The following is a 27,380-nucleotide window of genomic DNA, read 5'->3' on the forward strand; positions in this document are numbered from 1 at the left end:
GACGCTTCTCAAAGAAAATTACACTCAGAAGACGAACACGCTCTTCGCCAGGCACGTACTCGCCACTCGCTCCCAACTCCCTGGTGAGTCCATAGAAGACTTCTGGCAGGGCCTAATCCCACTCGTCTGGGACTGTGACTGTCAGACCGTTACGGCCACGGAACATTCAAACCTCCTTATGCGGGACGCTTTTGTTACGGGGATTGGGTCGGACCTCATACGCCAGCGACTGTTAGAAGGGGCCACGCTCGATCTCGCAGAGACAAAGAAGCTAGCGCTCTCTATGACGGTCGCCTCGCGCAACATTGAGGCCAACAGCGCCAGCCGCGCGGCCCACCCCTCCTACGCCAGCGAACCTCGGGCGTCCCCGATGTTACTTTTGCAGCCAGCAGAAACACCCCCATCAACGCTCAGGGGCCTCACGGTAGCATGGTGGTTAGCATCAATGCTTCACAGCTCCAGGGTCCCAGGTTCGATTCCCGGCTGGGTCACTGTCTGTGTGGAGTCTGCACTTCCTCCCTGTGTGTGCGTGGGTTTCCTCCGGGTGCTCCGGTTTCCTCCCACAGTCCAAAGATGTGCGGGTTAGGTGGATTGGCCATGCTAAATTGCCCGTAGTGTAAGGTTAATGGGGGGGATTGTTGGGTTATGGGTATAGGGGTTACGTGGGTTTAAGGTAGGGTGATCATTGTTCGGCACAACATCGAGGGCCGAAGGGCCTGTTCTGTGCTGTACTGTTCTATGTTCTATGTTCTAACGCTGCCCGGCCCGTGCTGCCCTTTGTAAGGCTTGCGGTAAGAAGGGGCACTTTGCCGCGGTGTGCCACGTCCGTGCAGTTGCCGTTATCGCCCCCACCCCCCTCGTTTACGGACAATAGGCGCCGCCATCTTCACCTCCCCGGACTACGGGCGGCCAGTGGGCGCCGCCATCTTCTCCCCCTCAGATCACGCATGGCCAGTGAGCGCCGCCATCTTGTTCAACACCCGCCACGTGTGGCCTATGGGCGCCGCCATTTTGTTCTCAAGATCTTCAGGCACCGCCATCTTGTCTCCCCCACGGCACATGGGCATCGCCAGCGTTCCAGGGTCTGTGCCCCCCGGGCTCCCCATCATCCGACACCAGCGACGACCGACCACAACTCGCCTCAGTGACCATCGACCACTCTCGCCCGCACAACCTGGCCACTGCATCGACCAGCGTGAAAATCAACGGACAAGTGACCTCTTGCCTGCTAGACCCCAGGAGCATCGAAAGATTCATCTACACGGCTACGGTAAGGCGCTGCTCCCTTGCGGTACGCCCCGCCAACCAAAGAATCGCCCTGGCCTCCGGATCCCATTCCGTCGCGATCCAGGGGTACTGTACGGTCACACTCACGGTCCAGGGCATAGAATTCAGTGGCTTCCGCCTTTACGTCCTCCCTAACCTCTGCGCTACCCTACTACTCGGCCTGGACTTCCAGTGGAACCTCCAGAGCCTAACCCTGAAATGCGACGGGCCCCTATCACCCCTTACTGTGTGTGGCCTCGCGACCCTAAAGGTCGATACGCCTTCCCTCTTCGCAAATCTAACCCCGGATTGCAAACACGTCGCCACCAGGAGCGCAGCGGTGCACAACAGGCCTTTGCCCGTATCAGAGCCGATATCGCCAAAGCCGGGATGCACACAGTAGACGAGACGCTGCCCTTTCAAGTGGAGAGCGACGCATCAGACGTCGCCCTAGCCGCCACCCTCAATCAGGCAGGCAGACCCGTGGCATTCTTTTCCCGCACCCTTCATGCCTCAGAAATCCGGCATTCATCCATCGAAAAAGAGGCCCAAGCTATTGTTGAAGCTGTGCGGCATTGGAGGCATTACCTGGCCGGCAGGAGATTCACTCTCCTCACTGACCAACGGTCGGTAGCCTTCATGTTCAATAACACACAGCGGGCCAAGATAAAGAATGATAAGATCTTGAGGTGGTGGATCGAGCTCTCCACCTACAATTACGAGATTTTGTATGAGCCCCCAGACGCCCTATCCCGAGGTAGATGTGCCAGTGCACAAGTAGACCGACTCCGGGCCCTGCACGGCAGCTTTTGACACCTTGGAGTCATACGGTTGTACCATTTTATAAAGGCCTGCAATCTGCCCTACTCCGTCGAGGAAGTACGGGCAATCACCAGAGACTGCCAGGTCAGTGCGGAGTGCAAGCCGCACTTCTACCGGCCGGACCGTGCGCGCCTGGTGAAGGCCTCCCGTCCCTTTGAGCACCTCAGCGTGGATTTCAAAGGGCCCCTCCCCTCCACCGACCATAATGCATATTTTCTCAGTGTGGTCGATGAGTACTCCAGGTTCCCCTTCGCCATCCCATGCCCCGACATGACGACTGCCACCGTTATCAAAGCCCTGAACACAATCTTCGCTCTGTTCGGCTTCCCCGACTACATCCACAGTGACAGGAGATCCTCATTCATGAGTGATGAGCTACGTCAGTTCCTGCTCAGCAGGGGTATCGCCTCCAGCAGGATGACAAGCTATAGACCCCGGGGAAACGGACTGGTAGAGAGGGAGAACAGGACGGTATGGAGGGCTGTCCAACTGGCCCTACGGTCCTGGAACCTCCTGGCCTCCCGCTGGCAGGAGGTCCTCCCTGATGCACTACACTCCATACGGTCACTATTGTGCACCGCCACTAACAACACCCCATGAACGTCTTTTTGCCTTCCCCAGGAAGTCCACATCCGGGGTGTCGCTTCCGACTTGGCTCGCAGCTCCAGGACCCGTCCTGCTCCGTCGGCACGTCCGACTCCACAAGGCGGACCCGTTGTCGAGAGGGTGCAATTTCTCCATGCAATCCCCAATATGCCTACGTGGCGTACCCTGAAGGCTGCCAGGATACTGTCTCCCTCAGGGACCTGGCACATGCAGGTTCCACACACACACACCCCTCCGGCCCAACGCCATCCTCCCCTCCCCCGGCGCTCCCAGCAGTAACCCCCCCCAGAATCCCCCTGCCCATGCCTGACGATGAAGAGGATTTCGGCACGCTCCTGGAGTCACCGAAGATCAGACCAGCATCAGCATCGCCACCACCACTGCGTCGCTCCCAACGGCACATCAAGGCCCGGGACCGGTAAAACTTCAAACTGGTCCACTGGACTTTAAAATACTTTTTTTTCTCCCCAATATTGTAAATGTGTAACTCGTTTGCTGTATATAGTTCTCCACCACACCCTCCGGACACAATTTTAACAGGGGGTAAATGTGGTAAACCACCTATATTCGGTGATGTATGGTAAGACCTGTACTACAGGTACGTCGGTAGACCCTGCCTGCTGGCTCCGCCCAGTAGGCGGAGTATAAATGTGTGTGTCCTCCATGCTGCAGTCATTTCGCCAACTCTCGTCTTTGTGCAATTGATTGTGCATCAGAAAGTAACTACCGATGTTTTTAATATACTGCAGTATACATATTTACTTTCTTGCTTGCACTCTGGAGTTCTCTGTATTTTCCCCTTGCATGAAATGTATTCTGAAATAAATTGGATAATCTAATATGACATTTAATGTACTTACTTCGTTCATTTGATTTTGAATCTCTTGCATTTTCACCTCTCTATCCTGGACACGTAAACTCACCACAGCCATTTGAGATTGCAGGTTGGCCTGTCCACTTTCTAGTTTTGATCTTTCCTAAAAATTGCATACATTAGATATTTACAATCGCAATTTTCATCATACTGCTTTTAATGAAGATGATATTTTGGCCCTTAAATTTCAGCTGTGCAGTGCATACTATATGTGCTAAAAAGCCTATTAAACCCCAATATGGTGTAACTCATCCATCCTTGAAACAGATGTTACTGTCCATTGGACATACAGATAAGAAGCTTGATGCCTGTTTGAGGCCACCACTTCAACACTGGTTTGTGCTCGTGACAATCTTTCATTAGAAGGGGAATGCTGCTTCAAATTAAATTGAAAGACTGATCCTCAAGAACAGGGACTCAAACTAGTAAAACCACTTATATTTGTGTGGTACCTTTAACAAAGTAAATGTCCAAAGGCACTTATTTTAGGTCCAATATCAGGAAATTCCTCTTTGGAGGAAGAATGATGAATGCGTAGTATAGACCTAGATATACTATGTCATCTCTTAAAGTTGTAATGTGGAGATGACGGCGTTGGACTGGGGTGAGCACAGTAAAAAGTTTTACAATACCAGGTTAAAGTCCAACATGTTCGTTTCAAAAACTAGCTTTCGGAGCACGGTGTTGTAAGACTTCTTAAAGTTGTAGTTACATTCCTGAAAAGGGCGGCATGGTAGCATAGTGGTTAGCACAGTTGCTTCACAGCGCCATGGTCCCAGGTTTGATTCCCAGGCTTGGGTCATTTGTCTGTACGGAGTCTGAACATTCTCCTTGTGTCTGCGTGGTTTCCTCTGGGTGCTCCGGTTTCCTCCCACAAGTCCCGAAAGACATGCTGTTCGGTAATTTTGACATTCTGAATTCTACCTCCGTGTACCTGAACAGGCGCCGGAATGTGGCGACTAGGGGCTTTTCACAGTAACTTCATTGTAGTATTAATGTAAGCCTACTTGTGACAATAAAGATTATTATTATAAGTGCAACTTTAAGCAAAATACCTTTTAAGCAAATTAATTTTCCCCATTATGTAAAAGCTGCAGTTACATTCTGAACAACCTTCTCCACAGAAAAAAAATGAAATCATTATATTCTGCAAATTGAAATGCAAATTCCATCAGCCTCGGTGCAAAACACTAAAGCAAGTCATAAGTGTGTTGACTCTCCCTATTTTATCACAACACAAAGTGAAACAACGTTAAATGAGGCAACTTAAAATGGGGACCTACTGCATAGCGGGGAGAGAAAATTTGGAATCATTTAAAAAATAACTGACAGCAGAAAGAACTTTAGGATATTCAGATTAGTTGGATTATAATTCCTCAACCAGAATAATTCTCTAATCTTTTAATCTATCCTCACCATGTGGCGATTTACTAGATGCTTTTTCCTAGTTTGCTCCAGATCACTCAAGGAATATCTCATTCTGGTCTCTGTGCCTTTGGCTTGAGCTTGCAACTGCCTTAATTCAGCTTCTTTCCTGTTCACTTTTGTTAACTCCTGTAAATTAACGTTACAATCATTACAGCATCACTCATTATACTTCTGGCTCTGTATGACTGTAAAAATTTAAAAGCAGCTTTGACATCAACGTGCATAAAATATAAATACATTTACAGCTGCTTTAGGACAATATGCAGCACTCTGATGAAAAAACTGCCTGCTTATCTCACCCGTAGTTCATTTCTCAGTTTCTCTTTGACTTCTTTCAGCTGACTGATCTCTTTCTCATCCCAGCACCTGGCCTTAAACTTCAGATCACTGGAACCACCGGAGATGACACCAGATTTTAAGAACAGCGTTCCATCTAATGACACGGTCTACATTGTAAAGAAATGACATATTTACCATATGTTCTGGACGCTTGGTCAGTTCTCAACAGCGGCTAAGAGACTGGACTAGATGCCATAACTTTTTCAAGTTTTAATGCGGTGCAAAAAGATCGATTCATTCCAGGTGTGATATTATAAGAAATAGGACTTTATTAAAACAAAAGAAAACAATATTTAAATTTTACTTCAACTCTAACATGAACAGATTACATGCAGTTTCTTAACTCCTCTGGATCCTTATCCTTCTTTAAAATAAGCAAACATTGATGCGTGTCAGTGTGGGCAGAAGCTCCCCCTTATTAACCGGCTCATTAAATATTTCCACTAGGAGGGCCTCCGACTCCATAGCAAACTATATATAAAATTCCACTGGGAATCCATCCGGACCCAGGGCATTCCCAGACTGCATCGACCCAATACACCTCATCGGCTCCTCCAGCCCAACTGGGGCACCCAGCCACTACACCTTTCCTCCTCCACCACTGGTAAATCCAATTCGTCCAAGAACCATCTCACCCCCCTCCCCCAAACCCGGTTCCAGACTTGTACAATCCTCAGTAAAAGGCTTCTAACAATCTATTCACCTTCCCTGCCTCGGTGACCACTCTGCCCCCCCAAATCCCTCACTGCCCAATCTCCCTCGCCGCTGCCTCAACTGCTGTACGAGCAGCCTACTGGCCTTCTCCCAGTGCTCGTAAAGCGCCCCTCTAACCAGGCCCTACCGCCTCCCCCGTAGACAAAAGCTCAAACTCCATCTGGAGCTGTATCGTCTTTCAACAACCCTCTCCTCAAGGGCTGCTGAGTACCTCTGATCCACTGCCAAAATGGCCTCCACCAACCTCTACCTTTCCAAATGTTCCACTGTCTTGATAAAAATAAGCTGCCCCCGAATTACCGCCTTCAGCGCCTTCCACAGCACGAAGATAGAAACCTCCTCACTTTTATTAAGCTAACATGCGTTAGCCACCCTTAACCTCTCACCCCCCCCCCCCCCCCCCCCCCCCGTTTCCCCCCACCCACCCACCAATAATCAACCAACCGGAAGTTGCATCGCTCAGAGTCTGGAAGCAGTGCAGGCAACATTTTAATATTGAAGGCATGTTGCTGTGAGTGCCGATTTGTGATAATCATAGATTTATTCCAGCAGGGTTGGACTCAACGTTCAGGCCTTGAGAGCGGGAGGGGATGTATTTTATTCCAAACATATTCAAAAAATACAAAAACAATCCGGGGAACACTCTCTTCATCTTGCGGTTTTACAGTCTGTACAAGTTTTTCCCCTTTTTCACCCCACCTCGAACAATTCCTTGAACATGGCCACGAACAATCTCCACCATGCCTCAAAGCCCTCTGCTAACCCCTCAATTCAAACTTAATTTTCCCCAATCGGAGGAAGTCGTACAGATCCCCTAGCCAGGTGCCACCCCCCGCAGCAGTGCCAACCGTCATTCCAGCAAAATTCTTCATCGGGCAAGCAGAGAGGCATAGACATAGAGAAATACAGCACAGACATGCCCTTCGGCCCACGATGTTGTGCCGAACTTTTGTCCTAGGTTAATTATAGATCATAGAATTTTGGACACTAAGGGCAATTTATCATGGCCAATCCACCCAACCTGCACATCTTTGGACTGTGGGAGGAAACCGGAGCACCCGGAGGAAACCCACGCACACACTTTGGCCTTCCTCCCCTCCATCAGCTCCAGCATTTTGGATATCCCAAAAATCGCCACCATTAGGTCCTACCCAACCTCCATCTCCGTAGTCTTTGCTAGCGTTCCGAACACTCCCAGCCAGTATCTCTTTAACTTCTCACAGTCCCAGAACATATGCGTGTGGTTTGCTGGTCCTCGCCCACACACCTCATACACGTCTGCTACCCCCTGGAAGAACCCACTCATCCTCGCCTAAGTCAAGTGCACCCTGTGTATCACCTTAAACTGTATCAAGCTCATCCTTGCACGAGGAGGTCGATTTCACCCTTCGCAGTGCCTCATTCCACACTCCCCAACCCACATTCCAACCCCCTCCCAACTCCTCCTCCCATTTCTCTTTGATCCTCACTTGTGTTCCCCCTGTCCTCCCCCAGCCACCCATAAATGTCCTCAATGCTGCCCTCCCCTTCCACGTCCAGAAGCAACAACCGTTCTAATAGAGCGTACTTCGACAGCCTGGGACACCCTTTCCACGCCTTCCGTGCAAAGTCCCTTACTTGTAAATATCTAAACTCACTTCCCTTCGGGAGCTCTAACCTCTCCCCCAGATCCTCTAAACTTGCAAACTTCTCTTCCAAATACAAATCCTCGCCCTCACCAACCCCACCTCTCTCAACTCCTGCACATACTATCCGTCTCTCGGCTTATACCCGTGGTTTTCATACAAGGCGTTAACACCAATATCCCCTCCATCCTAAAGTGCCTCCTCGGCTGTTTTCACACCCTAATTGTGGACTGCACCATCAGGCTCTCCGTGTATCTCCTTGGGGCCAGTGGTAGTGCTGCCGTCATCATGGCCCTTAGACTGAACCCTCTGCGGACTCTTCCTCCATGCTAACCCATTCTGTCTCCTCTCCTTCCCACCACTGCTTCACTTTCTCCACATTTGTTGCCCAATAAGTGCAGCAGGTTCGGCAACGTCAAACCCCTTTTGCCTCTGCAGGAGAGCCTTCTTCACCCATGGCACCTTCTCCGACCATATAAACTCTGAAATGACTGCTTCCAACATCCGAAAAAAGACCTTTGGAATAAAAATCGGAGCATCTGGAATATGTATAGGAACCTTGGCAGGACATTTCATCACTTGAACCCTCCCTGCCAGCGTGAGGTGCAGTGTATCACACCTCCTAAAATCCTCCTTTATCTCCTCCACCAACTTTGTTACATTCCACTTGGGCAATGTTCCCCATTCCCCCATCAGCTGGATCCCCAGATACCTAAACCTATCCCGAGCGATCCTAAATGGCAACATCCCTAAATTAGCTCCCCGGCCTGACTCATTCACCGGGAACACCTTACTTTTCCTCAAATTCAATTTATAACCCGAGAAAGCCCCGAACCTCTCTTTATAAGCTCATAAGATTCCCAGTACTCTCCAGCAGGTCGTTCACGTACTGCGACACCCGGTGCTCCCTACTTCCCCTCCTAATCCCCTGCCACGCTGCTGACCCCGTAAGGGACATCGCCAAGGCCTCTATTGCTAGCGCAAACAGCAGCGGCGACAGCAGACATTGCAGCCTCATTCCCTATACTATCCAAAACTCCATGAGCTCATCTCATTGGTCCATACACTCACCACTGGGGCCACGCACAGCAGACACACCCATGCCACAAAACCTTTTGTCCAAATCCAAACCTTCCCAGGACCTCGAGCAGGTACCGTCACTTCACCCGATCAAAGACCTTCTCCGCATCCATAGACACCACTACCACCGTTACCCGTCGGCGGGGTAATGATCACATTCAATAACGGCCTAATATTACTCAAAGTTGCCTGCCTTCAGGAAGCCTGTGCGATCCTCTGCAACCACCCCCGGAACGGATCCTTCCATCCTCCCCGCTACTAACTTCACCAGCACTTTCATGTCCGTATTCAACAGTGCTATGGGCCTGTACAACCCATATTCTAACAAGTACTTCCATTTCTTTGGTACGAGTATTGCTTGTGTCATTGTCTCTGGCACTCCCCCTTCTCCAGCACCTCGCTAAATGCCCCCAGTAGGTGTGGTGCCAGCTCCGCTGCAAGCTCATAAAGTTCTACCAGGTAACCATCCAGTCGCGGGACGTGCCCCAACTTCATCCCTCGTATGCTTTCCATTACCTCCCTTAGCACTAGAGGCTCCTCTAGCTTCCACCTCCTCTCTTCATCCAGACGTGGAAATTCCAGCCCATCCAAGAACCACACCTTATCCCCATCCTCACCCCTCGGATCAGTCCTGTTCAATTCCTCATAATATTCCCTGAACGCATTATTTATCCTCCTCAGCTCCGACACTACCTCCCGCTTCTCTGTCCGTATCCTCAAGATTTCCCTGGACGCAGCCTGCAACCTTAGCTAATATTCATACTGCACCACACCCCTCGCTCTCAGCAGCTACCCACGGTCCTTCCCATCGACAACCTATTGAACTGCCCCGTAACCTCTTTCTCTTTGCCAATTCCTCCACGTGAGGGCCCTTGAATACTCCCTGTCCACCTCGACTATCTCGCCCAATAATCGTTCGTACTCCTCTCTCCTTTTCCTATCTCCGTGCGCCTTGAACGAGATAATCTCCCCGAACAACCGTCTTCAATCCCTCCCAAAATGTGGCTGCCGATACCTCCCCATTTTGGTTCAACTCCACGTAATCCTTATCACCGACTGCACCACCGAGTCTACTAACAGCTCCGAGTCTAACTTCCATCCCGGCCTCTGCTCCCGTCCCGGATTAAGTCGAACCTCCAGCCAATGCGATACGTGGTCCAAGATTACTATCCTCGCATATTGTACCAACACTTCACAGCTCACCGCAAAAAAAATTGATTCTATATGTGCGAGAAGGAGTACTCCCTCTCCCCGGGTTCTTAAATATCCAACGGTGCACCATACCCATTCTTTCCATAAACACTCCTAGCTGCTTTGCCATCCGCAGCCTTCTCATTGACCTGGGGTTCGAGCTATCTACCCTTGGCTCCAGCACACAATTAAAGCCCCATCCCATTATCAACTGACAAGGGTAGACAGTCCGGAATTTTAAGGATGTCATCAGTACACTGGAAAGGGTGAACCATGGATGTCGTGTCTCTGTACTTTCAAAAGGCTTTTGACAAGGTCCCGTACAAGAGATTAGTGAGCAAAATTAAAGCTCATGGTATTGGGGGTAAAGTATTGACATGGATAGAGAACTGGTTGCAAACAGGAAACAAAGAGTGGGAATAAACTGGTCTTTTCAGAGTGGCTGGCAGTGACCAGTGGGGTACCGCAGGGTTCATTGCTGGGACCTCCAACTGTTCACAGTATACATTTGGACAAAGGAATTGCATGCAATGTCTCCAAATTTGCAGACGACACTAAGCTGGTGGCAGTGTGTGCTGTGAGGAGGATGCAAAGAGGCTGCAGGGTGACTTGGACAGGATGGCTGAGTGGCCAATATAATGTGGGTAAATGTGAAGTTATCCACTTTGTTGGCAAAAACAGGAAGGCAGATTATCTGAATGGTGGCAGTTTTGGAAAAGGGGAATTACAACGAGGCCTGGGTGTCATGGTTTAACAGTCACTGAAGGTTGGCATGCTGGTATAGCAGGCAGTGAGGGTAACTTAAGAAAAAATAATATGCTTACTTTAAGCCTCTCTGGTCCTTCATATGCAATTTGCCTGGCTTCTTTCAGGTTCTCGCATACTAATCCATTACCACATACAAACTGTACTACTTTCTTCAGTTGAGGAGATACACATCGAACAACATCAATCATCATTTTGGCTCCTTTAATTTCTCGTAACTGTTCATTGATAGATTTTATCTGAAATCATATTTTTTTAAATGTCACATTTCATCATTCAATTACTTTAAGCCACTCTACATTAAATTTATTTGCAATATATCTACTTTTTCCAACCACGGCAAAATAACCACATAGCCTGCAACTGCCACCTGATAACTGCCAGAGAGAGGCCAGAAGTACTTTGATGATTAGGCCTCATGTTCTGAGCACTGATCGGCTCGGCAGTCTGCAGTTTGAGGGATGAGAGCAAGATATTTATAATCTGTATAATACAGGGTTGCAGCAAGAGATTTTAGGGAAAGCCTGATTCAGGATACAGAAGACGAGCATGCCAGAGAACAGCATTAAGTGTGGAGGATTGGTAGCAAGGTACAGGATGATAGAATAATGTTCATCTTGCTGTGCAATAGATTTCTTTTTTTTTAAATAATTTTTATTCAAATTTTCCAACTACAAATTTTCTCCCAACAATAAAATAAACAAAGTATAGAAATAAACAAAAAGAACACCCCCCCCCTAATACAAAGCAATAAATTAGTAACAGTACAAAAAAAACAATAAAGTAGCAAACAAACAGTCGCAAAAACAGACCCCCTTAACAAATCTCAAACCACCCCCCCCCCCAAACCCGGGTTGCTGCTGAGATTGACCACTCTCTAACCCTCCGCCAGGAAATCAAGAAAAGGCTGCCACCGCCGGAAGAACCCTTGTACCGACCCCCTCAGGGCAAACTTGACCTTCTCCAGCCTGATGAACCCGGCCATGTCGTTAATCCAGGCCTCCGGGCTCGGGGGCTTCGCGTTCCTCCACTGCAAAAGAATCCTACGCCGGCTACTAGAGACGCAAAGGCCAGGATACCGGCCTCTCTCGCCTCCTGCACTCCCGGCTCCAATGCTACCCCAAAGATCGCGAGCCCCCAGCCTGGTTCCACCCTGGAGCCGACCACCTTGGACAAGGTCCTCGCCACCCCCTTCCAAAACCCCTCCAACGCCGGACACCCCCAGAAAATGTGGGTGTGGTTCGCCGGGCCTCCCGAGCACCTCCCACATCTGTCCTCTCCCCCAAAGGACCGGCTCATTCTGGCCCCAGTCATGTGCGCCCTATGCAGCACCTTCAGCTGAATCAAGCTGAGCCGTGCGCAAGAAGAGGACGAATTCACACTCCCCAGTGCGTCCGCTCAAGTCCCCTCATCGATCTCCTCCCCTAAGCTCCACCTCCCACTTCGCTTTCAGCTCTTCCACCGAGGCCTCCTCCTCCTCCTGCATCACCTGATAAATTCCGAGATCCTACCCTCACCGACCCACGACCCCGAGCGCACCCTAATCCTACACCCACTTAGGCGGCAGTAGCGAAAACTCCGCCACCTGCCGCTTGACAAACGCCCTAATCTGCATATATCTAAAATTGTTCCCCAGGGGGAGACCCCACTTCCCTTCCAACTCCTCCAAAGTCGCAAACTTCCCATCGAGGAAAAGGTCCCCCATCTGCCTGATGCCTACCCTGTGCCAACTCAAAAACCCACCATCAATTCTCCCTGGTGCAAACCGGTGATTGCCCCGTATCGGGGCCCACACTGAGGCCTTCACTTCCCCCCTATGCCGCCTCCACTGTCCACAAATTTTGAGGGAAGCCACCACTACTGGATTCGTAGAATACCTTGCCGGGGGGGAGTGGGACCGTCACCAGCACCTCCAAAGCCATGCCCACACAGGACGCCGCCTCCATCCTCTTCCATGCGGCACCCTCCCCCTCCATCACCCACCTACGAATCATTGCTACATTCGCAGCCCAGTAGTATCCGCACAAGTTGAACAACGCCAACCCGCCTATCTCGTTCCAGGAATACCCTCCTCACCCTCGGGGTCTTGCGCGCCCACACGAACCCCAGAATACTCCTGTTAACCCTCCTAAAAAAAGCCTTCAGGATCAATATGGGGAGGCAATGGAAGAGAAATAAGAACCTCGGGAGCACCGTCATCTTAACTGACTGGACCCTACCCGCCAAAGAGTGTGGCAACGCGTCCCACCTCCTGAACTCCTCCTCCATCTGTTCCACCAACCTCGAAAAATTTAGCCTATGCAGGGCCCCCCAGATCCTAGCTATCTGGACCCCAAGATATCTAAAGCTCCTCAATGCCCTCTTCAACGGGAGCTCTCCTATCTCCCTCTCCTGATCCCCCGGGTGCAGCACAAACAGCTCTCTTCCCCACGTTGAGCTTATAGCCCGAAAAATCCCCAAACTCCCCAAGTATCTTCAATACCTCTGGCATCCCCCCCCCCCCCCCCCCCCCCCCCCCCGCCGGATCCGCAATGTACAGCAGTAAATCATCCGCGTACAGCGACAATTGGTTCTCTCCACCCCCCCCCCGCACAATCCCCCTCCAGTTCTTCGAGTCCCTCAGTGCCATGGCCAAGGGCTCAATCGCTAAAGCGAAGAGCAGGGGAGACAAGGGGCACCCCTGCCTCGTCCATCGGGACAGCCGAAAGTCTTCCGACCTCCTCCCATTCGTCATCACGCTCGCTACTGGGGTACTATAAGCAGCTTCACCCAGCTAATGAATCCCTCACCAAACCCAAATCTCCTCAACACCTCCCACAGGTAGCTCCATTCCACTCTATCGAAGGCCTTCTCCGCATCCATCGATGCTACTATTTCCGCCTCCCCATCCACCGATGCCATCATCATAACATTTAGCAGCCGCCGCACATTAACATTCAGCTGTCTCCCCTTCACAAACCCCGTTTGGTCCTCGTGTATAACCATCGGGACCACATCTTCCACTCTCCTGGACAGTATCTTGGCCAAAAACTTTGCGTCCACGTTGAGGAGCGAGATCGGACTATAAGACCCACATTGGAGGGGGTCCTTATCCCTCTTCAGGATCAGCGAGATTATTGCTCTAGACATCGTCGGGGGGGCAAAGCCAAGCCCCCCCCACGGCCTCGTTCAGGGTCCTCACAAGCAGCGGGCCCAGTAGATCTGAGAATTTCTTGTAAAACTCCACCGGGAACCCATCAGGCCCCGGTGCTTTCCCGGTCTGCATACTCCCCAGTGCCTCTATCAGCTCCTCCAACTCGATTGTGGCCCCCAGACCCTCCACCCGCTCATCCTCCACTCTTGGAAACACCAGCTTATCCAGAAAGCGGTCCATCCCGCCCACCTCCCTAGGGGACATCGACCGGTACAGCCCCTCATAAAAGGATCCGAATGGGCAGCACGGTGGCGCAGTGGTTAGCATTGCTGCCTACGGCGCTGAGGACCTGGGTTCGAATCCCGGCCCTGGGCCACTGTCCGTGTGGAGTTTGCACATTCTCCCCGTGTCTGCGTGGGTTTCACCCCCACAACCCAAAGATGTGCAGGATAGGTAGATTGGCCACTCTAAATTGCCCCTTAATTGGAAAAAATAATTGGGTACTCTAAATTTAAAAAAAATAAATAAAAGGATCCGAACACCCCATTAATGTCTCTACCACTCCGCACCAGGTTCCCTCCTGCATCTGTGGCTCCCCCTATCTCTCTCGCTGACTCCCACTTCTGGAGCTGGTGGGCCAGCATCCGACTTGCCTTCTCCCAGTATTCATATACCGCCCCCTGTGCTTTCCTCCACTGCGCCTCCGCCTTCCGGGTCGTCAGTATATCGAACTCCGCTTGGAGACCGCGACGCTTCCTCAAAAGCCCCTCTTCCGGGACATCCGCATACCTCCTGTCCACCCTTACCATTTCTCCCACCAACCTCTCCCTCTCAACCCTCTCCGCCCTCTCCCTGTGCACCCGAATAGATATCAGCTCCCCTCTAACCACCGCCTTCAGCGCTTCCCAAACCACCCCAACTTGCACCTCCCCGTTGTCATTGGCTTCCAAATACCCCTCTATACTCCTACGGACCCACCCGCAAACTTCCTCCTCTGCCAGCAGCCCCACATCTAAGCTCCACAGCAGGCGTTGATCCTTCCCCATCCCCAGCTCCAGGTCCACCGAGTGCAGGGCATGGTTAGATATAACTATCGGCGAATACTCCGCCCCCACCACTCTCGGGATCAGCGCCCTGCTGAGGACAAAAAAGTCAATCCGGGAATAGGCCTTGTGGACATGGGAGAAAAAGGAAAACTCCCTACCTCCCGGCCTCAAAAACCTCCAAGGGTCTACCCCTCCCATCTGATCCATAAACCCCCTCAGCACTGAGGCCGCCGCCGGCCTCTTACCCGTCCTTGACCTCGAACGATCCAGGGCAGGGTCCAACACAGTGTTAAAATCCCCTCCCAAGATCAAGCCGCCCGTCTCCAAGTCCGGGATCCGGCTCAACATTCGCCGCATGAAGCCCGCATCGTCCCAGTTGGAGGCGTACACATTAACCAGAACCACCTGCTCCCCATGAAGCCTACCACTCACCATTACGTATCTACCTGCGCTGTCCGCCACCACACTCGACGTCACAAACGACAAGCTCTTGCCAACTAAAATCACCACCCCTCGATTCTTCGCATCTAGCCCCGAGTGAAATACCTGTCCAACCCAGCCTCGTCTCAGCCTCACCGGATCCACCACCTTAAGGTGCGTCTCCTGGAGCATAGCCACGTCTGCACCCAGCCCCTTCAGATGCGCCAAGACCCGGGACCGCTTCACCGGTCCATTCAGCCCTCTCACGTTCCATGTGACCAGTCGAATCTGGGGGTCTTCCCCCTCCCTCTGCGCCGGTCAGCCATAACTCTCCCTCAGCTCACCACGTGCCCGCAAAACCCCCCAGGCCCGTTCCCCACGGTGGCAGACCCCCCTCCCAACCCCCCATCACCAGCAGTTCCCCTTCTGCCCCTGCAGCAGCAACCCGCTACACCCCCCCCCCCAAGCTAGGGCCCCCCTAGCTGCGTAACCCCTTCCATTGTACTTCCGTAAGTCAGCCGACTCCTGCTGCTCCCGCCATCCCACCCCCAGTGCAACACAACCACCACTTCCCCCCCCACCCAGTGCCGGCCCCGCCCACTGCTCCTCCAGCGCGGGAGGAAAGCCCGCGCTTCCATCCCAAACCCTGCCCCCCGACCCAACACACGGGAAAAGACGGGCACGACCCAACAGCACCGCGAACCGCTCCCCAGCCCTCCACCAGTGAGAAAGAAAGAAAAAAAAACGAAAAAGCACCCAAGTAAACAAATAACAGTCCCAAAAAGCAGAACAGCAAAAAGGCATCATCAAATAAAACCAATAAAAGCGAAAGGATACCAAGGAGGACAAAGCCTTCGGACTATGTACATCATTCCCCAGCCCCCAGTTCTCAGTTCGAGTCCAGCTTCTCTGCCTGGACGAAAGCCCAGGCGTCCTCCGGAGAGTCGAAGTAGAGCTGGCGGGCTTTATAAGTGACCCACAGGCGTGCCGGCTGTAACAGGCCAAACTTCACCCCCTTCTTGTGGAGCACTGCCTTCGTCCGATTAAAACCAGCCCTTCTCTTTGCCACCTCCACACTCCAGTCCTGATAGATCCTGATCTCCGCGTTCTCCCACTTACTACTCCTCTCCTTCTTCGCCCATCTCAGCACACACTCACGGTCGACGAAGCGGTGAAAACGGACCAGCACCGCCCGAGGCGGCTCGTTTGGCTTGGGTTTCCTCAGCAGCACTCTATGGGCACCCTCCAGCTCCAAGGACCCCCGGAACGACCCCGCGCCCATCAGCGAGTTCAGCATCATAGCCACATAGGCCCCCAGATCCGAACCTTCCAGCCCCTCCGGGAGGCCCAGAATCCGCAGGTTTTTCCGACGGGAGCAGTTCTCCATCTCTTCCATCCTCGCTAACTACTTCTTGTGGAGAGCCTCGTGCGACTCCACCTTCACTGCCAGGCCCAGGAGTTCGTCCTCGCTCTCCGAGGCCTTTTGCCGTAGCTCTCGTATCTCCGCACCCTGAGCCGTCTGAGTCGCCGTGAGCTTATCCAGCGAGGCCTTAAACGGTTCCAGGATCTCGGCCTTCAGCTCTCTGAAGCAGCGCTGAAGCAGCTCCTGCTGCTCCCGCGCCCACTGCTGCCACGCTGCTGGTTCCCCACCCGCCGCCATCTTGCTTTTCCTGCCTCGCACCTTTCTCTGCTCCAAAGCCGATTTTTTGACCGCTCCGCTCCTGGTCCAGGCCATCCACCGGCAGATACTTAGTGGAAGTGTTCCCACACAGGGGAAAGTCCAACCAGCACCTCTACGGGCCCTTAAAAGAGCCCAAAAGACCAAAAATAGCGGGAGCTACCGAACGTGCGGCTTTAGCTCCGCATCACCGCAACCGGAAGTCCCTCAATAGATTTATTTTTATTGGTCTCATAGATATTCTCTAGTGAATTATTACTTTTGGTTGTTTTCTACTGTGGAATGGGAACATTTATCACATGATTACTCCCTTGCATTAGTTCCCAACAACATTCGGAACTCTGCATTGAACATGGAGGCTCCTGCTCGTTACCAACAGGAATGATGGCTACCTAAATTAAAGCAGTGGCCAAGCCTTGGATTGGTTGACCAAGTCTACTTCCAACATTTAGTTCTCAATATTGCCCCAAACCTACTGAAGAACAGCACATAAAATCACTCACTGTGTTATTGCAACATGTGAAGTTTTCAAACCTACATCAAGATAATCTAAAGCCAAGAAGGTCTCTGGCTCAGCTCTTTCTTCTTTCAGGTATCGAATACAATCCCTGGCTGTTTTCTCAGTAGCAACCACAATGGCGTTGATGTATCTGCCAAAGACTTTGGTGACAGCCAGCTGGTATTTTTTGTGGATAGGGTGGCAAAGGTCCACAAGTCGTCCATACTGTGGAACACAGAGAGAATCAAGGGTCTGTCACTGCTACTTTCCTAAGAACAATATACAAAATATATAATACAATCACAGGCAGAATTATCTCCTGAGATGACTTCCGGTGGCGGCATGTAGGAGGTCGCACGTTGGATGACTTGATTTTTTTTACAATTTAATGTCCGGTCCCAGGGGCAATTTTTGGTTAAATACGTATAGGAAGACATAAGGAAGAAAGATGTCCAAAACCCAAAGGAATGCTGCCATGAAGAAGGGGGCAAATGAAGTTTTGCCGTTGAGTGGAAGGGTCGGCTCGGCAACTTGAAGGCTGGCGGTGGCTGGGTCGTACTGTGAGGGGCCACACTGTTCATGACAGAAAAGAGGCCGAGGTGATGGTCGTGGAACTTGAAAAACAGTTCGCAAAGCACATGGATGTGATGAGGAAGGAGATGATGGCAGCATTTAAGGTATTGGTGGAGGAGGCGATTGCCACAGCGAAGGTGGCTGTGTTGAGGACACCAGCCGAGGTGTGGGAGCAGGGTGAGAAACTGAAGGGAGTGGAGGAGGCCTTGTCACAACACAGTGATTAACTCACCTCGATGAGTGAGGAGCTTCAGAGGGTAGTGGGTGCCAACAAGGGGCTGCGAGCCAAAGTGGAGGACCTGGAAAACAGATCTAGGCAGCAAAATCTAGCCTGCCCAAAGGAGTGGAAGACCCGAGGCCGATGGGGGTATTTTGCCAAGATGTGGCCGGAGTTGTTGAGGGAGGGGGAAGATCCCTCTCAGTACAAACTAGATTGGGCTCATAGGGTGTGGAGGCCTAAACCGAAGGTGAATGAGCCGCCAAGAGCAGAGATTGTTTCCGTAGGTACCGCATGAAGGCGATGGTCCTGTGTTAGGTGAAGCAGAAGCAGGAGGTGCAGTGGACTGGTGCTGGTATACGTATATACCAGGACTTTACTGTGGAGTTTGCGAGGAGGCGGGCGGCCTTCGGCTGAGTGAAGGGTGTGGTTCGACGTAGGGAGTCCAGTTAAGTTGAGGGTGACCTACAACTCCAAAGATTTTTATTTTGAGGCGGTGGACGTGGTGGAGGCGTTTGTGAAGGCAGAAGGACTGGGGCAGAAGTGAGAAATGGGACTGAGGATTTGTCATAGACTGAGGGTGGGGGGGGGGGGGGTGGAGTAGTGTGTGTAGCTCTATTTTTCACTGCATGTTGTTAAATGTGCTAAATGACTTGAAGTTGCCTATTTAGATGAGGTAATAATTGGGAATTTCTTTTGCAATGATGGTTCTTTGGGGTTCCACACTGCCTCTCTCAAGCTAGCCAGTGAACACCTATGGTGGGGGGAGGGGCTGCAACAATCAGAGCCTGGTAGAACAGGTTTCGATGGGCGTAGGACATAGAACATAGAACGATACAGCGCAGTACAGGCCCTTCGGCCCACGATGTTGCACCGACATGGGAAGTCAAAAACTAAAGGCCATCTAACCTACACTATGCCATTATCATCCACATGCTTATCCAATAAACTTTTAAATGCCCTCAATGTTGGCGAGTTCACTACTGTTGCAGGTAGGGCATTCCACGGCCTCACCACTCTTTGCGTAAAAAAACCTACCTCTGACCTCTGTCCTATATCTATTACCCCTCAATTTAAGGCTATGTCCCCTCGTGCTAGCCACCTCCATCCGCGGGAGAAGGCTCTCACTGTCCACCCTATCTAACCCTCTGATCATTTTGTATGCCTCTATTAAGTCACCTCTTAACCTTCTTCTCTCTAACGAAAACAACCTCAAGTCCATCAGCCTTTCCTCATAAGATTTTCCCTCCATACCAGGCAACATCCTGGTAAATCTCCTCTGCACCCGTTCCAAAGCTTCCACGTCCTTCCTATAATGAGGCGACCAGAACTGTACGCAATACTCCAAATGCGGCCGTACCAGAGTTTTGTACAGCTGCAACATGACCTCATGGCTCCGGAACTCAATCCCTCTACCAATAAAGGCCAACACACCATAGGCCTTCTTAACAACCCTATCAACCTGGGTGGCAACTTTCAGGGATCTATGTACATGGACACCGAGATCCCTCTGCTCATCCACACTGCTAAGAATTTTTCCATTAGCCAAATATTCTGCATTCCTGTTATTCTTTCCAAAGTGAATCACCTCACACTTCTCTACATTAAACTCCATTTGCCACCTCTCAGCCCAGCTCTGCAGCTTATCTATGTCCCTCTGTAACCGGCAACATCCTTCCACACTGTCTACAACTCCACCGACTTTAGTGTCGTCTGCAAATTTACTCACCCAACCTTCTGTGCCCTCCTCTAGGTCATTTATAAAAATGACAAACAGCAACGGCCCCAGAACAGATCCTTGTGGTACGCCACTCGTAACTGAACTCCATTCTGAACATTTGCCATCAACCACCACCCTCTGTCTTCTTTCAACTAGCCAATTTCTGATCCACATCTCTAAATCACCCTCAATCCCCAGCCTCCGTATTTTCTGCAATAGCCGACCGTGGGGAACCTTATCAAACGCTTTACTGAAATCCATATACACCACATCAACTGCTCTACCTTCGTCTACCTGTTCAGTCACCTTCTCAAAGAACTCGATAAGGTTTGTGAGGCATGACCTACCCTTCACAAAACCATGCTGACTATCCCTAATCATATTATTCCTATCTAGATGATTATAAATCGTATCTCTTATAATCCTCGCCAAGACTTTACCCACAACAGACGTGAGGCTCACCGGCCTATAGTTACCGGGGTTATCTCTACTCCCCTTCTTGAACAAAGGGACCACATTTGCTACCCTCCAGTCCTCTGGCACTATTCCTGTAGCCAATGATGACATAAAAATCAAAGCCAAAGGCTCAGCAATCTCTTCCCTGGCTTCCCAGAGAATCCTAGGATAAATCCCATCAGGCCCCGGGGACTTATCTATTTTCACCTTGTCCAGAATTGCCAACACTTCTTCCCTACGCACCTCAATGCCATCTATTCTAATAGCATGGGTCTCAGCATTCTCCTCCACAACATTATCTTTTTCCTGAGTGAATACTGACGAAAAGTATTCATTTAGTATCTCGCTTATCTCCTCAGCCTCCACACACAACTTCCCACCACTGTCCTTGACTGGCCCTACTCTTACCCTGGTCATTCTTTTATTCCTGACATACCTATAGAAAGCTTTTGGGTTTTCCTTGATCCTACCTGCCAAAGACTTCTCATGTCCCCTCCTTGCTCGTCTTAGTTCTCTCTTTAGATCCTTCCTCGCTTCCTTGTAACTATCAAGCGCCCCAACTGAAACTTCACGCCTCATCTTCACATAGGCCTCCTTCTTCCTCTTAACAAGAGATTCCACTTCTTTGGTAAACCACGGTTCCCTCGCTCGACCCCTTCCTCCCTGCCTGACTGGTACGTACTTATCAAGAACATGCAATAGCTGTTCCTTGAACAAGCTCCACATATCCAGTGTGCCCAACCCTTGCAGCCTACTTCTCCAACCTACACATCCTAAGTCATGTCTAATGGCATCATAATTGCCCTTCCCCCAGCTATAACTCTTGCCCTGCGGGGTATACTTATCCCTTTCCATCACTAACGTAAAGGTCACCGAATTGTGGTCACTGTTTCCAAAGTGCTCACCTACCTCCAGATCTAACACCTGGCCTGGTTCATTACCCAAAACCAAATCCAATGTGGCCTCACCTCTTGTTGGCCTGTCAACATATTGTGTCAGGAAACCCTCCTGCACACATTGTACAAAGAACGACCCATCTAATGTACTCGAACTATATCTTTTCCAGTCAATATTTGGAAAGTTAAAGTCTCCCATAACAACTACCCTGTTACTTTCGCTCTTTTCCAGAATCATCTTCGCCATCCTTTCCTCTACATAACTAGAACTATTAGGTGGCCTATAGAAAACTCCCAACAGGGTGACCTCTCCTTTCCTGTTTCTAACCTCAGCCCATACTACCTCGGAAGAAGAGTCCCCATCTAGCATCCTTTCCGCCACCGTAATACTGTCCTTGACTAGCAGCGCCACACCTCCCCCTCTTTTGCCCCCTTCTCTGAGCTTACTAAAACACCTAAACCCCGGAACCTGCAACAACCATTCCTGTCCCTGCTCTATCCATGTCTCTGAAATGGCCACAACATCGAAGTCCCAGGTACCAACCCATGCTGCCAGTTCCCCTACCTTGTTTCGTATATTCCTGGCATTGAAGTAGACACACTTCAAACCACCTACCTGAACACTGGCACCCTCCTGCGAAGTCAAATCTGTGCTCCTGACCTCTGTACTCTCAATCTCCCGTACCCCAAAACTACAATCCAGGTTCCCATGCCCCTGCTGAATTAGTTTAAACCCCCCCAAAGAGCACTAACAAATCTCCCCCCCAGGATATTGGTACCCCTCAGGTTCAGATGTAGACCATCCTGTCTATAGAGGTCCCACCTTCCCCAGAAAGATTCCCAGTTATCCAGAAATCTGAATCCCTCCCGCCTGCACCATCCCTGTAGCCACGTGTTTAATTGCTCTCTCCCCCTATTCCTCGTCTCACTATCACGTGGCACGGGCAACAACCCAGAGATAACAACTCTGTTTGTTCTCGCTCTGAGCTTCCATCCTAGCTCCCTAAAGGCCTGCCTGACATCCTTGTCCCCTTTCCTACCTATGTCGTTAGTGCCAATGTGGACTACGACTTGGGGCTGCTCCCCCTCCCCCTTAAGGACCCGGAAAACACGATCCGAGACATCACGTACCCTTGCACCTGGGAGGCAACATACCAAACGTGAGTCTCTCGCTCCCACAAAATCTCCTATCTGTGCCCCTGACTATTGAGTCCCCAATTACTAATGTTCTACTCCTTTCCCCCCTTCCCTTCTGAGCAACAGGGACAGACTCCGTGCCAGAGGCCCGTACCCCATGGCTTACCCCTGGTAAGTCGTCCCCCCACAAGTATCCAAAACGGTATACTTGTTACTCAGGGGAACGACCGCAGGGGGTCCCTGCACTGACTGCTTCTTCCCAGTCCCTCTTACAGTTACCCATCTATCTCCAGTCTTTGGTGTAACTACTTCCCTGAAGCTCCTATCTATGACCCCCTCTGCCTCCCGAATGATCCGAAGTTCATCCAGCTCAAGCTCCAGGTCCCTAACACGGTTTTTGAGGAGCTGGAGTTGGGTGCACTTCCCACAGATGAAATCAGCAGGGACACTGACGGCGTCCCTCACCTCAAACATTCTGCAGGAGGAGCATTGTACTGCCTTCCCTGACATCACCTCTAGATTTTAAAAAAACCAAGAAAAATAAAAGAAAAAGAAAGGAAGAGCTTACCTGATATTCCCTCAAACCCTGCTCCCGCTGAAAGGTAAGCAAATTTAAAGGCACTCACTCACCTTCACGACAAGCCCCTGCTCCCGCTTCCCAACAACCGTGGGTTTTTTTGGTTAGAGGAGGAGGTAGGGTGGGAAACACTGGCAAAGTGTTTCGGGTTTAACTGTCACTTGACAACAGCCCCTCCACAAACCACCTTCAAATTAGGCTGACTGCACTGCACGTATGCAAATTTCCCCAGAACAGCTGATCAAGAGTAGGAGGTGTGAAAAGTTGGGGGAGGGGACTGATACTGGGTGAGGTATTTTCGAGAGGAAGTGGATGAGAAGATTCAGGGAGGGGGGGTTGCTTGATTGTAACAATGGGACGGGGATGGCCAATCCCAGTGGGCTGAGCCTGGAGTTATGAGAATGGTGGATATGGCAAGGGAGGAAGTGAGAGAACCCCAGTTAGGATAGCTACATGGAACGTGAGGGGTTTGTTGGAGGGAGGTTTTTCGGGGGCAGTGATCGTGAACTATGAACCAAGGCCCCTCAAAGCCTTTTACCGGGGGGGGGGGTCGGAGCAGCTTGGGTGGCAGGCGGGTGTGGTGGGCAAGTGTTAGCCTTTGCCTCACTGATTGCCCGGAGTCAGGTCCTATTGGGGTGCAGGGCTAGCTTCTCCATCCTGTGACACGGCTTGGTGGGGGGGGGGGGGGGCTGAATTTGTTTTGACTCTCGGGAATGTGAAGTCTCAGCTAAAGGAGATGAAGGAAGAGTTTCACAATTCATCGGGGCTGTTTATTATGCACTTCTGAGAATTGGTTGCCATTGAACATTGGTGGTTGGGTGGGGGGTGGGCAGGTTGAGTATTTTGTTACACTGTTTACGGATTGATTGTTAATTTGTGGGTTTTTTTAACCTGGAAAGTATGACTGGATGTTTTGGTATATGTTTTGAGCGGGTTTGTGTGCAGGGCATTATGTTTGTATTTTTTGTTTTTTCTTTGGTTGGTTATTGATGAAAATGTTGAAAATGAGGAGAATAAAAATGTTTTTAAAAGAATTATCTGAGTTTATAAATGTACTAATTTCACACATAGTTCAACCAGAGAGGCTTTGATTTGTCTTATGTCTAAAGTTTGCTGACACCTCTCCATAGAATCCATAGATTCAGAAAAAATTCGAAGTTCTTCACTACTTCTCTGAATCATTTTGTATTCCAGAAACATTTAATTTGTCCTCTGTCTATCTTTAGTTTAACTTCCAAGAGTGCCTAGATGGTTCAAATGCTCCAAAGCTTCCCTCAATTAGTAGAAAAATGTTCCGAAATGATAACATGTAGCAAGTTTTTGCAAGTGTAACTATAAAGCATGCAATAGTAATAAAGGAAAATAAAGATCGGTGGTGGATTCTCCAGTCACCGACAGCAAAATCACGTTCGGCGACGGACCCGAGAATCCAAATTCCTGACAGAATTGGGGGTGGCGCCGCTTCCGCAATGCTCCATCCCCTCCAAAGCAGCGTACTCTAGAAGTATGCCACGCAACGTATCCACAGCCTCAGGCCATTGCCTGAGACCCACCCCCGATGCTCCATTCCCCCAACAGGCTGAGTTCCCGACAACGTGGGACATGTGTGGCCCCCAACGACAACTGGTCGTGGTGGCTGCTGAATCAGTCCAGCGCCGCCACAGTTGGGAGAGGTCCGATGCGCGGACAGAGGTGGACACATTCGGGGTTGGGGCACTGTGGTGGGGCACATTAAAGTGGGTTGAATCATGATGTCAATGATCCTGTATCTTTTTAACAGGACTTTAACTTTGCGGTATCCTTTGTTTCCTCTTTGCAGTATAGTTGAAATCCATTATAATAATATGGTTGCAGGGACAACTCAGTGTGATTTTTATTCGAATTTTTGTCCCTGGTTATAACTGGAAGTGAATATTAGGATTCTGGGCACAGAAGCGAGCATGTTGATGACAAAATCCTTTGATGCCCACTGATCTCCAAGCCCAAATTTACAACATGTGTTCCTGGCAAGCCACAGTTCAGATGTGTAAATCCTTCTTAGTTATTTCCAAAAATCTTTTCAACGGCGTTAAAATACTGAATTGCGACTTAACAGATGTCATTTTACAATGCCAGATACAGTACAAATGCTGTTAAGTTTTTTCTTTCCATCTTAGTTAGGTGTTAAAAGTTCTTTTCAAATTCATTTAACACCATTGGAATGGTTAATGAGCCTGAAATGCCATATTAAGACAAGGCACAATGAATCTCAAGTCAAGAAACTGAAAATCAGAGAGAACTGTGTCTCTTCTATTTGGCTCCATCGACGTGTTAAAGAATAATTCTTGAACTACAATCGGAATTATACTCTTGTAACTTTAAGGACCTTATAGTAGAACAGATGCTCCTAAAAGATTCCAAATGTACGAGGCCAGAATAATTTATTTCCTGATTTTTCGAAGCAAAATGTCTCAAGAGCCGGGCGGCACAGTGATTAGCACTGCTGCCTACAGCGCTGAGTATCCCTGGGCAGCACGGTAGCACAGTGGCTAGCACAGTTGCTTCACAGCTCCAGGGTCCCAGGTTCGATTCCCGGCTTGGGTCACTGTATGTACGGAATCTGCACGTTCTCCCCGTGTCTGCGATGGTTTCCTCCGGGTGCTCCGGTTTCCTCCCACAGTCCAAAGATGTGCAGGTTAGGTAGATTTGCCATTCTAAACTGCTCTTAAAGTCCAAAAAGTTAGATGGGTTTACTGGGTTACGAGGATAGGGTGGAGGAGTGAGCTTAAGTGGGGTGCTCTTTCCAAGGCCAGGGGCAGACTCGATGGCCCGAATAGCCTCCTTCTACACTGTAAATTCTATGATTCTATGACCCAGGACACTGTGAGGTGTATGCACATTCTCCCTGTGACTGTGTAGGTTTCACACCCACAACTCAAAGGTTAGATGGATTGGCAACGTTAAATTGCCCCATCATTGGAAAAACAAATTGGGTACTTTAAATTTAAAAAAAGAGGCTCACAAGCCAGAAGGTGTATAAAACATACTGAATGAAATCTAAAGGAATATTAGTTAAGTGGAAAGGGCATGAAAAAATATTTGCATGTAAAATCAAGATAAATCCAAAAATATTTAAAATACACAGGCAATCTGAGCTTGAAATCCAGAATGGTAGTAATAGAATGCGAAATCAAAATTACAAACAGAAAAAGCATTGTCACAAACTGATCCAGAAATTAAACAAATTTGACTGATTTTGATTTATTAGAACTGGGAAAAATAAAACATTTACATTGACATATGTAAAATTATCTAACTATTGCATATTAAATACATTGTTGAGATCTAAATTCCTACTTACTACAGAATCTGGGTATAGGCGCTTAAGACTCTCAAGGATTTCAGCTTTTTTCTGCTGCCGATGCCCTTCACGGTGATCAATCCCTGCATTTTGCAACTCACCAGCCACCTCATTCAGCTTTTCACTGACTTCAACTATACGTAACTTAGCACTTTGTATTTCATTAGTTAGTTCTTCTTCACATTGTTTCTGCTCAGTCAATGAAGCCCTAGTTTAGAAAACGGTAACAGGTTGATCTCATAATGGAATGCCTACAGCGCAAACATCACAGATTTTCTTCTGACTCTAGAATTCGCATAATAGCACCTTACAAACCAGTATGCAAACACTGTTGGATAAACATATTCAGACAGTACATACTTTAAGAGGTTGCAAGAAATTTCCCAACCTTTATCCAACAACAGTGAGTGACACACTATCCTTTAAAAGCAAGGGTCCAACTAAAGGGATCATGGCTTCTTTGAAACATAGATTTATATTAGAACTTAAAATTAGGACTTCTGGTGTCGGCCATGCTGTAAGTGGTTGCACACAGAGCAGCTCCTGCTTGAAGGAACAGGAAAGAGCACTTTTTACCCAATACTAGGTGGAATTTTGATGAAAAGGCGCCGGTGAAGGTTGGAATAGTTTCCCCCGGGACTGGTATGTCCGCTGGTTACCAAACCTGGCAGAATACAGTGAAAGAACTGGCCAAAGAGTTAGTGGAAACCTGTGCTGCAGCAGCCAATGTAAGGATGGCTGTGGGGGAAGGGCTGCTGCAAGGTGGAAGGCCACAGCTGGAGCATTTGATGGCCTTTATTAAGGAGGAATTCTACCAGCAGAGGAAGGAAATGCGGAAGGATTGCTCGAAGGCCATCAAAGGAGCTGTGGCACCCCTGAAGAGTTTGTTGGAACGGGTGGAGAAGTGTTTGGAGGTGTAGGGGTTGCAGATTCTGGAGATCAAAGGAGTGATCTCGGACCTCAGCGAGTGTGTGGTGG

At 49.8% G+C, this 27,380-nt stretch overlaps 1 protein-coding gene across 2 annotated transcripts in view; it reads right to left on the reverse strand.

Moving 5' to 3' along the window:
- Window positions 1–27,380, reverse strand: part of LOC119955142 (structural maintenance of chromosomes protein 1B-like) — a 296,162-nt gene that overhangs the window by 173,129 nt on the left and 95,653 nt on the right. For both annotated transcript variants that reach the window (XM_038781060.1, XM_038781059.1), the window contains 6 exons: window positions 26,403–26,610; window positions 17,526–17,711; window positions 10,770–10,949; window positions 5,296–5,442; window positions 4,985–5,122; window positions 3,555–3,671 (listed from right to left, as the gene is read on the reverse strand). In XM_038781060.1, coding sequence (XP_038636988.1) covers window positions 3,555–3,671; window positions 4,985–5,122; window positions 5,296–5,442; window positions 10,770–10,949; window positions 17,526–17,711; window positions 26,403–26,610 — 976 coding nt within the window. The remainder of the gene's footprint in view (window positions 1–3,554; window positions 3,672–4,984; window positions 5,123–5,295; window positions 5,443–10,769; window positions 10,950–17,525; window positions 17,712–26,402; window positions 26,611–27,380) is intronic.

This window comes from Scyliorhinus canicula, chromosome 20 (assembly GCF_902713615.1).
Source record: "Scyliorhinus canicula chromosome 20, sScyCan1.1, whole genome shotgun sequence".
NCBI classification, from domain to species: domain Eukaryota; kingdom Metazoa; phylum Chordata; class Chondrichthyes; order Carcharhiniformes; family Scyliorhinidae; genus Scyliorhinus; species Scyliorhinus canicula.